This window comes from Somniosus microcephalus, chromosome 8 (assembly GCF_052327205.1).
Source record: "Somniosus microcephalus isolate GS21.2 chromosome 8, FLI_Smic_1.0, whole genome shotgun sequence".
NCBI classification, from domain to species: Eukaryota; Metazoa; Chordata; class Chondrichthyes; order Squaliformes; family Somniosidae; genus Somniosus; species Somniosus microcephalus.
Genome location: NC_140994.1, coordinates 10636132 through 10651571, shown reverse-complemented (window position 1 = coordinate 10651571; position 15440 = coordinate 10636132). Strand labels below are relative to the sequence as shown.

General features: G+C 41.6%; 1 protein-coding gene across 3 annotated transcripts in view; it reads left to right on the top strand.

Moving 5' to 3' along the window:
• The first annotated feature begins 3156 nt into the window (after nt 1-3156).
• Nucleotides 3157-15440, top strand: part of LOC147113307 (uncharacterized) — an 88286-nt gene continuing 76002 nt past the window's right edge. The window contains exons 1-2 of one of the 3 annotated variants that reach the window (XM_085994225.1): nt 3157-3460; nt 12947-13012. In XM_085994225.1, the coding sequence (XP_085850351.1) occupies nt 3364-3460; nt 12947-13012 (163 nt within the window). In that variant the 5' untranslated portion in view covers nt 3157-3363. The remainder of the gene's footprint in view (nt 3461-12946; nt 13013-15440) is intronic. The other 2 variants (XM_085994226.1, XM_085994227.1) reach the window with 2 other exon arrangements.

Genomic DNA, 15440 nt, shown 5'->3' with positions numbered 1-15440 from the left:
ACAACACCAGGTTATAGTCCAACAGCTTTATTTGAAATCACAAGCTTTCGGAGCGCTGCTCCTTCGTCAAGTGAAGTGAAGAGATGCATATAGGCACAGCATATATAGTCAGAGAACACTGCCAGATGATTATTACAGGTAATTACAGGTGATCTCTCTGCTGAGGTGTGATAAAGGGCAGTTAGAAAGATTACCTGTAATCATCTGCAGTGTTCTCTGACTATATATGCTGTGCCTATATGCATCTCTTCACTTCACCTGACGAAGGAGCAGCGCTCCGAAAGCTTGTGATTTCAAAACTCTAATTTCTCTCCACGGATGTTGCCAGACCTGCTGAGTTTTTCCAGCATTTTCTGTTGTTATTTCTGTTGGACTATAACCTGGTGTTGTGTGACTTCCTACATCAATTGAGAACATGAACCGGAGCTGGGCACGCACGTAGATTTACATACGTCATGACGTCAGACCAGCGTGAGCCCCGCGACGGACATACAATACAATACAAATCGCTTTATTGGCATGATAAGGTACATCTTATGTTGCCAAAGCATCAAAATACATTTATGGTTGAACACATAAACGCGGTTCCATTCATACAGTGTATAAACAGGTATATCCCTGAGTTTATAAATATATTTTCGCCTTGTTTATATATACTCTTGTCTTAGTTTACTGGTTGTCCCTCTGTTCATGGCAAGCTGTAACATAGTGTGCCGCCAGTGTTACACAGCTTCTCTCCTCCCCCAGTAGGAATGGGAGTTTTTGGTTGTCAGTCAGATTTCTGAATTCAGGGCATATTTGTGAGAATTTTTGATAGAAATTCTCTCTGATGCCCTGATATTTTCCACAGGCTGTGAGGAAGTGCATCTCTGTCTCAACTACTCCCTGACTGCAGTGAGAGCATATCCTGTCTTCTCTTGGCAGCCTGGTCTGCCTATGTCTGCCTTTTTCGATCGCTAGGCTATGTTCGCTAAGTCTGTACCTTGTCAAGGTTCTTCTCAGTTTGTTATCCTTTACCATGGTCAGGTAATCAGCTATGTTGTATTGTCTGTTTAGGGCCAAGTAGCAATTGAGTTTGCTTTGGGTTTTTGTTGTTTCTGCCCAATATGACAGATATTTTTCCTTTTGCTTAGCGACGATTGTGTTGGGTCGAATTCTTTGTGTTACCCTGTCACTGTCCTGGGGCTGGTTATTGTTAGTATTGTTATTAGTTACTTTATTGAGTCCCAGGACTAGTTGACTGAGGGTATTCTTCTTTATGGTCAGCTCTTGGCATTTCAGGGCGTCGTAGTGATAGCATTGGGGGTTGCTCATTTGTAGGTGATTCCAAAATTTGGTGGCTCTTTTTTGGATAGTGATTATTAATGGGTATTGGCCTAGTTCCGCCCTGCATGCGTTGTTTACTGTTTTCCTTTGAGTCCGGAGGATACTTTTACAGAATTCCGCATGTAGGATCTCAATTGGGTGTTTGTCCCATTTTGCAAAATCTTGTTGTGTTAGTGGTACCCAGACCTCACTGCCATAGAGTGCAATTGGTTCAATTACTGATTTGAAAATTTTGAGCCAAATGCTAATTGGGATTTCTATTTGGATTGATTTTTTGATGGCATAGAAAGCCCTTCTTGCTTTCTCTTTCAGTTCATTCACAGCCAGTTTGAAGTTTCCCGTAGAACTGATTTTTAAGCCCAAGTATGTGTAGTGAGTGGTTTGTTCAATTTTGGTTGTTCCTACTGTGAAATTTATTGTGGGTCCATGTTGTTTGGATCTTTGCTGGAACACAAGGACTTTGGTTTTTTGGGGATTTATTGTCAGGGCCCAAGTCTGGCAGTACGACTCCAGCAGGTCCAGGTTCTGCTGTAGACCCTCCTTAGTTGGTGACAGCAGAACCAGGTCGTCGGCATAGAGGAGGAATTTAACCTTGGATTCATATAGGGTGAGGCCGGGTGCTGTAGATTGTTCAAGTAGTTTTGCCAATCCATTAATGTAAATATTAAAGTATGTCGGTGAGATTGGCGAGCCCTGCGTCACCCCCCGCCCCTGTGGGAAGTATTTTGTTTGTTTGTCTCCAATTTTAACTGCACATTTATTGTTTGTATACATTGATTTAATTACATCATATGTTTTACCTCCTACCCCGCTTTCGATAAGTTTCAGGAATAAACCGTCATGCCAGATGGAGTCGAAAGCCTTCTGGAAATCTACAAAGCATGCGTAGATTTTGCTTTTGTTATGGTGAACGTGTTTGTCAATTAGGGTCTGTAGGGTGAAGATATGATCGGATGTTCTATAGTTTGTCAGGAATCCAATTTGGCTTTTACTCAAGACATTGTGCTCTTCAAGGAAGTTTATAAGTCTTTTGTTTATGATGCTACAGAATACCTTCCCCAGGTTACTGTTTACACAGATGCCTCGATAGTTGTTTGGGTCGATTTTGTCCCCACTTTTGTATATGGGTGTTATGAGTCCTTTGTTCCAGATGTCAGGGAAATAACCGACACTCAGAACCAAGTTGAAGAGTTTTAGGATAGCCAGTTTCAGTTTGTCGTCTGCGTGTTTAATCATCTCGTTTAGTATGCCGTCTGTCCCGCAAGCTTTTCCTGGTCGCAGGTCCTTGAGTTTTTCAAGAAGTTCTTTTTCTGTTATTATGGCGTCTAGCGGGTTTTGGTTATCTTTTATGGCCATTTCAAGCTTTTCAAGTTTTTTGCGTATTTGGTGTTGCTCTGGTCCTAGTGTGTTTTTCTGGTATAATTTTTCAAAGTGGTTTACCCATGTGTCCCCATTTTGAATGGACAAATCGTCGTGTTGTTTTTTGTGTAGTGTTTTCAAGTTGTCCCAGAAACAATTCGACTCAATGGATTCCTCCATGGAGCTGAGTGTATTCTTAATAAATTGCTCTTTTTTGGTCCTGAGTGTGTTTCTGTATTGTGTTAGCGTCTGACAATAAGTAAGGCGTAATTCCTCGTTTTCTGGATGTCCGTGACACACGATTCCCTCCCCCCCCGCGGGGTAGTACGTACGTGCATGAGTGCGTGCGCGCGGCGTGCTTTTTTTACGTGGCGCGCACGGGGTAGAGCTTCGTGAGTGGCGTGTACGCGCGCGGTTTTTTTGGGGGGGGGTTGCGCGCACGGCGAGAGCTTCGTGCGCGTTTTTACGTTGCGTCGCATCGCATCGCCCATCGTTTCTTCCAGCGAGCGATCAATGCTCCCCTCCCCCACCTCCTTCGCACAATCACCACAACACGGCCGCCTCCTGCCACCGGGAAGATGGTGGTCGGGGTTTTAATCATCTTTATATCATAATAATAATTCCTCCCTCCACACACACCATCCCCCCCCCACCCCACCCACCGACCCCAGTCAGAAAATGGCGAGCCCGTGTCACAGTCAGCAATGCTCGCTGGAAAGGCGCGGCTTTCGGCAGGAGCTCGACTCTTGGAGGCATAAACTTATTCACTGTGTAGGTAAGATTTTACTTATGTATTGATAGAGAGAGGTAGGTGGAGGATTGTGGGGTGAAGAAATCTGCCTCTGACCCCCCAAAAAAAACAATTATGAAAGGGAAAAGGTGTTCCACCCCACCAATCCTGTGTGTGTGTAAGGTGAATATTGACCGTGACACTTCCATTCGGCTCCTCACTCCCACCGGCTCGGAGAGATTTTAAGCGAAGGAGGCGCTGTGTGTGTTTTTTAAAATATTAAAAGAAAATAAAAGGCCGTCATCCGCACAGCTCCCACAAATAAACATCAGCCGTATAATTATATAGACGAATAAAATAAAAAGTCCGTCTTCCTCCGCAAATTATTATAATTAGTTTAATTTCAATAAAATAAAATGTTTTACCTCATGATTCTTTAGTTTGGAGAGATTTATTTCGACGCCTGCCGTCATTTTTTTTTAAAAACCGTTAAAAACGGTTGTATTTTTTGCCGTTAAAACCGTTATTTGTTGCCGTTGGAACGGTTGTTTTTCTGCCGTTAAAACCGTTATTTGTTGCCGTTGGAACGGATGTTTTGCTGCCGTTAAACCGTTATTTTGCGGCTGTTAAAACTATATTTTTTTAAATATTTATTAGATTAAAAAAAGTGAAAGATTCGGCACTTGCACGGCCGCCGCGAGCCTGTCGAGCAGTGCGCCTGCGCGGGATGTGCGCGCATGCGTGTATACCCTAAAGGCTCATGGGAGTTGTAGTCTCCTCTCCTGTACTGGCTTTATTTTGTAGCCAGCAGCACTGGTAATTCCCCCCAATCATTTCCTGTTTGGAAGGGAATAGTGTTCTATGGAAACTACTGGAGATTTCAGAGGAAGCACTGCAGCAAGCAAGGGGTGTTGAGATGGGATTGTACCAACACTAGTGTGGGTTGCTTATTTTTAATTTTTAACCTGGAAGTGATGGATACATAAAAACATAGAAGATAGGAGCAGGAGTAGGCCATTCGGCCCCTCGAGCCTGCTCCGCCATTCAATGAGATCATGGCTGATCATCCAAATTCAGTATCCTGTCCTTGCCTTCTCCCCATATCCCTTGATCCCTTTAGCCTTAAGAAATCTATCCAACTCCTTCTTGAATATATTTAATGAATTGGCCTCTACTGCCTTGTGTGGTAGAGAATTCCACAGGTTCACCACTCCCTGGGTGAAGAAATTCCTCCTCATCTCTGTCCTAAATGGCTTACCCCTTATCCTTAGACTGTGACCCCTGGTTCTGGACTCCCTGACCATCGGGAACATCCTTCCTGCATCTAGTCTGTCCAGTCCTGTCAGAATTTTAGAAGTTTCAATGAGATCCCCTCTCATTCTTCTAAACTCCAGCGAGTATAAGCCCAATCGACCCAATCCATTTATCTTTTGTGACTTCATTGAAAGACAGTCTCTGCTGCCCTTGTGACATCTTGGCTTGATGGCCGGCGCGGACACGATGGGCCGAAGGGCCTCTATCCGTGCTGTATAACTCTATGACTCTATGTTAGCGGTGGGGGGAGGTGGGTAGTAGAAGGCGCTTAATGCAATTCTGACGTTATTCTGCTGTAAATGTGTAATGTATATCTAAGGGGCTACTGGATAAGGGGGGCATTGGTATTACCCAAATTTCTTTTTTTTTGAAGTATACAGCATGTACTGTAAGGGGAACAAGAGACGAAGATGTTTAATGCCCGTTGTGTCAAAATGTCTTAATTTGCTTTGTACGATGAATTACTATTGAAGTTTTTTTTAATTCACGTATGGAATCTGGGCGTCACTGGGAAGGCCAGCATTTATTGTCCATCCCTAATTGCCCATGAGAAGGTGGTGGTGAGCTGCCTTCTTGAACTGCTGCAGTCCGTGTGGTGAAGGTGCTCCCACAGTGCCGTTAGGTAGGGAGTTCCAGGATTTTGACACAGCGATTATGAAGGATCGGCAATATACTTCTAAATCAAAATGGTGTGTGACTTGGAGGATAACTTGGAGGTGGTGGTGCTCCCATGCGCCTGCTGCCCTTGTTCTTCTAGGTGGAAGAGGTCGCGGGTTTGGCAGGTGCTGCCGAAGAAGCCTTGGCGAGTTGCTGCAATGCATCTTGCAGAGGGTACACACTGCAGCCACGGTATGCCGGTGGTGGAGGGAGTGAATGTTTAAGGTGGTGGATGGGGTGCCAATCAAGCAGGCGGCTTTGTCCTGGATGGTGTCGAGCTTCTTGTGTTGTTGGAGCTGCACTCATCCAGGCAAGTGGAGAGTATTCCATCACACTCCTTACTTGTGCCTTGTAGATGGTGGAAGTATAGTGAGTGTTGTTATGTAGGCAATGAGATGGCAGAATAGTGCAGACCACATTAAAAAAAAAAAATGAGCTCTGATTTGCCAGCATTTCTACAAGGACTGTTGGGGCAAAGTTTTGTTTTTTCTTGATGAAATCTATCTGATAAAGTTACCTTGATTATTTTATGTGTCATATTCCTATGCGATATCATTGACTGCATTGTGTTGAAAATTTTACTTTTTCGTTATAAACATATTTCATCAGACGATGGACTGATTGAAGAGATTTTTCTTAGAGCTATTTACTTGTAGCATGAATATCAGCAATGTCATGATCCTGTGTGTTTCAAGCACTAATCATCTTGATTCCTTTATTAAACAGCATGAGATCACTATGCATCCATATCTTGGAAGTGCTCTGGTTTGTTATTGAACTGTTGTAAAATCATTGGTATGTTCAATGGGAATGTTAGTTATACTGTTCAACTGTATCTTCCGATCAGGCCTCCGTATAAAGTTTGGCGCTTGGTGTGACAGGCAATAGAGATTTATTTTCCTCCTTCCAATTTTCCCCATCCTCCCCTGAAGGTGCTGACTGTTGCGGTGGTATGGATCCATGAAAGCTGGTTGCTCTTTGGTCCCTTACCTAAATGATCATTCTTCATATGTGAGCTTAGTCTGTGAGTGTCAGCAGATATTCAACCATGAGGATTATCATAGCTGAGCTCTGTACTCCCATGCTATCCATACATGCACACTTGTCAACAGAGGTTACAGAATAGTGATGAGGAGTGGCATCCTGGCTGATGATTACCTCCCCAGCATGGGGCACTGAGGGTAATTGTTACATGTCAGTTGCCAGTAACTCTGCAGAGTCTAGGAATTAAAGCTGGGACGTTCTGATTTGTTTGTCTCAGTTAGACATAATCATTACACTTGAGTCATTGAGGAAGGTATTATAGATTTACAAGTTTATTAAATATAAATCTATTTGAAGCCTCCATTAAATAGGTTTTAAAAATGATCTAATTGCAGTAACTATAGACAGTGATGGGGTCTGACATGATAAAAGCTTTGATATTTGCATACCTTACTCATTATTGCCCAATTAGTTTTAGGGAAGACAGCTTATAGATTTTCACAGGATAATTTTAGCATTATTAACTGTCATTCATTTTGTTCTGTGAAGATCGTAATGTTAATATAGAGGGCTAAGGGGAGAAAAAAATTAAGTGTTACTATACATTAAAAAAAATTAATGTCATATAGTACTCCAGTATGTGGTTGACTCTTAATGCCCTCAGGGCATCTAGGGATGGACAATAAATACTGCCCAACCAGTATCCTATCATTTTAGTCCTTTGGCAGTGCAGCTTTAAAAAAAAAAAAAAAAAAATGATCAAACCATGATCAAGGCCCATAATGCAGGACACCAGAAAGGTTAAAAAGAGTAGAAGAGTAAGCAAATCATTGGGTGATACTAAGCTTACATTTGAACAGAAGCAAGTGAGTAATACAGTTTTAGAATCCAAAAGAATGAGTTGGAGTACGAGGTGTTGAAATCAAAACTCATTGTACAGGAAACTTTTTTTTATCCGGCACGGACGGGACCGACGTGGTGCCGGTTCATCAAAAATTCCGGATAACCGAACGCTATAGTAAAAGATACGGAGCTGACAGCTCCGTATAAAGCAACAAACCCTGTTGCTTCAGAACAATCGGCACAAGTTGCAAGCGTCTCTGTAGCTTAGCAACAGCTGCAGCAACAAATGGAGTAAAAAAAGTAATAAAAGTTACCTGAACCTACTCCTGCATTTTGCCGGTTAACCGAGATTTCCAGTTATTTAGGTGCCGGTAAATCGAAAGTTTCCTGTACTGTCTTCTGCTGCCAAATGTTTGGAGGAAACGACAGCTCAGAGATGGCCTTAACAATAGAGGAGAGGTAGGAGTTCTGTTTAAGACCAGAGGAAATAGTGAGGCCAAGAATGGCAGGAGATGAAGAAGTACTCAGGATGGAGTTATCAGAGGTGAGAGGTGGCAGCTGTTGGCTGAACTTCTGACCTAGAAACATAGAAGATAGGAGCAGGAGTAGGCCATTCGGCCCCTTGAGCCTGCTCCGCCATTCAATGAGATCATGGCTGATCATCCAAACTCAGTACCCTGTCCCTGCCTTCTCCCCATATCCCTTGATCCCTTTAGCCTTAAGAAATATACCCAACTCCTTATATATATTCAAGAAGGAGTTGGATATATTTCTTAAGGCTAAATGGCCTACTCCTGCTCCTATCTTCTATGTTTCTTGAATATATTTAATGAATTGGCCTCTACTGCCTTCTGTGGTAGAGAATTCCACAGGTTCACCACTCTCTGGGTGAAGAAATTTCTCCTCATCTCTGTCCTAAAAGGCCTACCCCTTATCCTTAGACTGTGACCCCTGGTTCTGGACTCCCCGACCATCGGGAACATCCTTCCTGCATCTAGTCTGTCTAGTCCTGTTAGAATTTTATAAGTTTCAATGAGATCCCCTCTCATTCTTCTAAACTCCAGCAAGTATAAGCCCAATCGACCCAATCTCTCCTCGTACGTTATTCCTGCCATCCCAGGTATCAGTCTGACAGACTTGATAGCTATAGATATAAAAGTTACTTCTAGAAATAATGTACTTAGTCATGTTGTATGGTGGCAAATTTGAGCCTTCCCATGTGGGTGGGCTTGAAAACTTAACAACAATCAATATTTGTCCAGAGTTGCTTCGGTGGAATTACTAGGTAAGTAGTTTCAAAAGTTCCTTTCAGCCAAAGCGAAGAATCACAAGGTAATTACAGATGAGGAAGGGCTTTGAGCCCATCTTGCTTCATCAAGGGCAGCAGACACCACCTCCAAGTTCCCCTCCAAGTCACACATCATCCTGACTTAGAAGTATATCGCCGATCCTTCATCGTCGCTGGGTCAAAATCCTGGAACTCCCTCCCTAACAGCACTGCGGGAGCACCTTCACCACACGGACTGCAGCAGTTCAAGAAGGCGGCTCACCACCACCTTCTCGGGGACAATTAGGGATGGGCAATAAATGCTGGCCTTGCCAGCGACGCCCACATCCCATTATAAAAAAACGAGGGAAAAAAATCATCCGAAAATGCCTTAAAGTCGTCTCCTTTTTAGCATCCAACTGTTTCTGAAATGAATCCAGGGATTTTGCAATAAAAACAGAAAATGCTGGAAATACTCAGCAGGTCAGGCAGCATCTGTGAAGAGAGAAACAGAGTTAACGTTTCAGGTCAATGACCTTTCGTCAGAACTGGAGGGATTTTGCATCCGCTGTTGTAACTGGGAGTCCATTCCATGTATTGATCACTCTTTCTGTGGATAAATATTAATTGGTATCAGTCCTAAAATTTCCTTTTATTAGTGTCCCCTTGTCATACTCTCATAATTTAATTTGAAACGAATTTTCTGAATTTGCCTTTTCTATACCATTTGCTATTCTTTACACCTCTAGAAGACTAGCTCTCAAAGGTCTTCTTTCAAGCTAACAAACTTCTAACTCGGGCCTTTAACACTTGAAATCAGCTTTATAGCACTTCTATGCACTTCATCTCGTGCTAAAATGTCTCTCTTGTGTCCCGGTGACCAGAACTAGTCACAGTGCCCACGGTGTAGTCTGACCAGAGCACTATACAGTTTGACTCCAACTTCCTCTTGACTTGTATTCTGCTGTTTTGGCGACATAGTTCAACAATCTATTGGCATTGTTGGTTGCTGTTGTACATTGGTTGGACATGTTTGACCAGAATTTCTACTACTGTGTTTCCAGCCCAGCGATTTTCCACCCATTTAAAATTAGCTAGCAGAACATTGCAGGCTTGGGAGCACAGAGGAAGCAAATCCTGGCCCTTGGGCATTGTCTACTAAGACTCCTTTCAGCTTCACCCTTGGGTGTTTTGACACCATTTATGGAGTATGTGACAGCCATTTTTCTTTTCTACGTGCAGTATTTTATACTTGTCTGCTCATCTGCCATTCTTTTTCACACTTACACATTTTATCCAACTCATTTTGTGACTTCTGGGCTGCCTCCTTTGATTCCATTGCCTCTCCTAGTTTGGTATCATCTGCAAATCTGACCAGGTTGCACTGAATCCATGTCATTGATGTAACTTAGGAACAGGAGTCGTCACATTTCTTTCTAGATTATCCAAAGTGAGTGATTTACCAGTTAAAACATATTTGATTAGAAAATGTGTAGTGGTGTGTGCATGTAAACTGGATTACTGTTGTGTGGTATCAGTTTTTTTTGGGGGGGGGGAGGGAAGAGGAGAAGCAAACCCATGGGGAAGTCTTAAATCATTGCTTTTGAAGATCACGGTGATTGTTTTCTCTGAATGGATAATCTTGTATTCTTAGAATGTGCATCCTGTCCATAGGGTGCCCCTGGAGTTGTACTGTGACCCTGTGCAAACTACAGTGTCTTTTTAAAAGTTGCTGTTCTTGATTGAGTTAAATTGTTACTGTGAGTGCATTAGCGTCGGTTGTGCATTGAGTATGTCACCTAGCAAGTCATTTGCATTTGTTTTATTAAAGTAGAGGTGGACTAAGCAAGATTGAATGTTCAGTCATTTGCAACCATCATTTGAACCCTTAGATTACAGCATTGAAATCACTGGGGTAACTGTTTTTCATAATACAGTGTAAGAGACAATGAAATATTCATTGATTTCAAACAGAAACATGCCAAAAATGACCATTCTCCCCTCTCCCAAACTCCACTTCTTTGTTATATAAAATAATATAGTCGGAAATATTTTTGAAGGACGTGTAGTGTTTTATACTATATTTGCTTGTTAAAGGAAGCCTGGATATCGGTAATTTTATACAGAGATCCCTCCTGTGTGATGTCATGGCATTTTATTCCAAAAATGTAATAAATGGGAAAGCAGGCTGATGACAGCAATTGGTGAGAGGGAAGTTTCGGAAAACTGATGAACTGTTTTGGGCCTTTTTGCCAACACCGACTGTCGTGGAACAAGTTGATGGCGAGTGTGCTGAGTCTTGATGTGCATACTGAAGGATCCATAATTGTGACTAAATTTGTTCAGTAATGAAGAGTTGATTACCAGGAAATAATATAATAATCAGTATATATTACAGATTAAAAGTGTTAACATTTGCGGATATTGGATTAATTGAAAATCCCAAGAAATATGCTTTTCAAATCAGTATTTGGTAGCCGAGGCCGGGGTCATTGGCACAGCTTTCCCGACACTGACTGTGTAAGTAGAGTTTGTTGAATTCTCCTGTATTGTTTTAGCTGCCAGGGTTGCTTAGACAACTCCCATACACCAACTGCAGCCTACAGTAAATACTGGAGTGTCAGACATTGTGCACATAGACTCATTGTGCAGTAGTCGTAAGTTTCAGCAACAGGCTTATCCACTGGTTATGACATGGAAATCAAAGCCAGCAAAGATCTTCTAAATGAAAGTGTAAATCCTGGAAGACACCTCTTCTTGAGCTCACATTTTCTTTCTCCATATCTCTCTTGCTCTCTGAATGTTGCTGAACAGCAAGGGCTTTGGATAGATTCATTATAATTTTTATATATTTAAAAATGCCTTTTATTAACACAAGTACAGAAAAAATATAAATAAATAAAGGAAAGTCATTATAAAGAACAGTTTAATCAAGTTGCAATTGCGACTGTTGACAAAAATAAAATGAGTGGAAAAGTAAAGAAAAGGTAATGGAAAATAAACAAATAAATATATAAAGAAAATAAGACCAAAAAGCACAAAAATGTTGTTGTAAAAAGATTTTAGAAGTTCTCCTTGCCAGACTCAGCATCCAAAGGAGTATCGGTGGATTTAGGCTATTTATGTGGGATTCCTGAATGTCTTGGTTGGTGGTGTGAAACTGTGTTAATTGGAAGTTCTGCATATATGTCCACATGCTATTTGTTTATTACCCGAGTTTGGGAAAAATGCATGGAGGTAACTGTCCATAGGGGGAATAGACAGTTGCGGTCCAGCGATTGCTTGCTTTACATTGCATAGGATTACACCGGATATACGGCACAGAAACAGGCCATTCGGCCCAACCAGTCCATGCTGGCGTTTTGTCTGTACTTTTCCACATTCTTAATGTAACAATATGCTCCTGTTTCCACATTTCTTTCTTTCTCTCTCTCCCATTCTCCCATATAAAACCATCATGCAACTTCCTGTATTTGGAAGTTTGGTTTAGTCCAGGCTTGTGAACTTTTCAATGACCAATGCAAATAGCTGAAAGGTGACCTGTGGTGGCTCGGTCAAAACCAATATCGTGCAGTACTGCTTAAAAGATCGGTGCACAAAATGCATAAATCTTCCTCGCCCAAACATGTATTTATAATGACATAATTTGACATAAATGTCTGTGTGGAGTTTGCACATTCTCCCCGTGTTTGCGTGGGTTTACTCCGGGTGCTCCGGTTTCCTCCCACAGTCCAAAGATGTGCGGGTTAGGTTGATTGGCTATGATAAATTGACCCTTAGTGTTAGGGGGATTAAATACGTGGGGTTATGGGGATGGGGTGGGATATGTGTTGGTGTAGGGGTTACGGGGATCGGGTGGGATATGTGTCGGTGCAGGCTCGATGGGCTGAAATGGCCTCTATCTGCACTGTGGGGTTTCTGTGATTTCTGTGAACTATTTAAAGTATTCCAGACCTGATGTTCCATTGGTGATTCTTTTCGTAGAAGGTTGGTCAGTTCCAGTTGTCCTGTTGTTGATGGATACGTGCTGGAGAAAACAGATGTTTGTACACATCTGGTATAAACTAGTGATTGCATCAAGCACTACCAGGTCAAGCATAGCTTGGTTAGATGCAGAGTAAAACGTTGTTATCTAAAATAAAACATCACGGGTCCTGTCTACCCTACGATGACATTTCGTTTTAATATACAGGGTGTTAGCGAGGATTGTTTTGTTAAGTTGCTCTCCAGCTGAATTGCGTTTCTTAAAAATATTAATGCTGACATTTTAAAATTGCCAACATTTTTTATGTCTATAAATATACTGAGCAGCCCTATTAATCACAGTCCGATGCCTGTAATAATAAATATAGCACGAGTTGGCAGATATATAATTGTGAAATTAATGCCTACTGTTTCAGCTCCTGCATGTTGTTGCCAGGACAATTCTGTTTGTACTCACATTGTCGTAATTGTTTTTCCATAAGGGTTTGAAAGCATTTTGGAAGGGCTGTTTGGACCTAGACTTCTAAAAGATATCAGCCTATTTGAAGGTAAACCTTTTATTTATTTCTGATAACCTCACCCAAAAATAGCGTCTGAAAACCGCAGTTTTGTTTTACATATTTGCACAAATGCAGGAAATAGTGGAAAATTTTTGATGTTTTGTTCCACAGAATTCTATTTTTGGAAGAGGGAGAGAGAGGAAAGTCATCCTACCCATGCTGAATATTTTTTAGACTAATGATCAGACACAGTGTACCTCCGTTATCCGCTAGAATGGGAATTGGTGGGTAATGAGAATCCCCAACATTTAGCCTTGGTTGAGCAATACCCGAGGTGTAGGCATGAAGACAAGTGCAATGCAGATAACAGTAAATATTATGTTGTTTTATTAATCAAGAAAAGGATATGAAATACAAGCAGGTGGACTGTACAGTAAGGTTCATCTCGCAAAAAGCCTTGTCGGGAAGATGGAGCGACGTAATGGTGGCTCTTCTGTAAATGGATTGCTGTAAACTGTCAAATTGGTGCTGTCACTGTGTTGCGATAAAGTTCTGTTTAAATTTTTGTTGACTTGTTCTGAGATTAGAAATACAAGACGTTTGCTCATCTTGGGCAGATAGGTTACTGATTATTTCTATCACTTTGACAAGAGAATGATGGAGCAAGAAAGAAAAATATTAAATCTCTCAACCTAAATTACTGAAGATGAAGGTAACTGCAGCTAACTTAGCTGTAGGCCGACCTCTATGATTTCTTTTCAACGTAAAAGGTATTTATAGGGCGCCTCTGTTCTATGTATTTATCTATTTGGTTTTGATGTGCTGGAGTGATGTCGAGCAAAGGGATCCCCATTGTAGTTGATCCTGTTGGTATCCTTGGTGGATTGAGTTCAGTATCCTTTAGTGACTGATCGCAAGTTGGTTGTTTATGTATTTTTTTTTAAAAAGATCTGTTTATGAAGACTGAAGACACAAGCATCATGAAACCGAGTGGCTACACTGTAAAGGGATCCCTTTGTCCTATGTTATTGCTGAACATATCTTTGTAGCATCAAATGGATAAAAATAGGGCACTTAAGGGAACCCCATATAAATAGATATTTTAAAAATGTTACTTTTTAAAAATGCAGCAAAGGTGGTTCTGTGATATAGCACTTGCCTGCTAGTTAACTTCTCCTTTACTGCTGAAAAATGTGTCTGCTTACTTAATTCATAGTTGGATTTACAATGCTGCCTGTGCACTTCTAATTTGATTTTTATGTGCTACTCTTCTGTTGTCAGTAGACTGTTATTAGCCAGTCCTTGCATTATTATGTACCCATAATAATTTCCATCAATGACATCATTTTGATCCATGTTTTAAATTGTGAAGAATGTTAATGCTGGAGGTGGAACATAATCCATTCTGGGCGCCCAGCATCAGGCCAGTACGACCACGCCAAGAATAACTTGGTTAGATGCAGAATAAAGCTCCCACTATTCTGCCCCAACGATGTGCTTCAGCTCAAACTCAGTGGAGTACCTCCTCCTGCACACTGATGTTTTTTTCATTTCCCACACCTGTAATTCTTTGTGATATTGCCAATTGGTGCTGAATTAAGGCCAGTTTCATGGTGTGCCGTACCCACTCAGAACTGGATTGAGACTCATTTTACATAGGACCCTTATAGCCAGCTGACCAAGGAATCTTTAATCCCCTCATGTTGGGGTGGATTTGACACCTTTGTAGGTGAAGGATTATTGTCTGACCCACTGCACTACCCAGTTTCTCTTGACTTTTTGAACAGTGAGTCTAGAAATAATATACTTCAGTCAATGGGCTTAACACGACAAGTTAAGCTCAGCTCCTAGAACCCTTCTAGTCTGTGTTGCAGTGAAACAGTTAGTGCTCTCAGTAACTTTGATGTCCATTGTAAGGTCCATCCTGTCTATTTAAAACAAATATTTGACAGAGTGACCTGGCTTGTTAGACTATCAACATGTACTATTTAAGAATTACAGGGATTTGTTTGATTTACTGTCCATTCTGGTAAGTACCTTCTCTCGGCTGCATTGTTGTAGTGCGGTGCCTAGTATTAATTCAGCATCTTGTGCTTTGGGAGGTGGGGTGAAATTAGTGAGATTTATTGTTAGACCACCGTTGCATAAGTGTCCTACTGAATGAAGAACTGCATTGACAGTGGGCTTGGAGCTGGTTGTGCACCTGCCCTCTCCGCTACAAGGGTGTTGGCTTGGCAATACCTGTATGAGAAGCAAAGGAAGAAGGGAAGAATAAAGCGTTTTCATACCCTCATAAAAATAGCTAAGTCAGTTTTGTTTCTATTCTAAGCACTGAGTTCTGTGTGGAAATTTCACTTGTAGCATATAGAGGCTGACTTCTTAGTTTTGCTCCTTTTGCACTGGGAGGAGGAATTTTAGGAGTACTGCCAAGTGTACCTCTGGTCGACTGAAATGTGGAATGATTTGTCATTCTCAA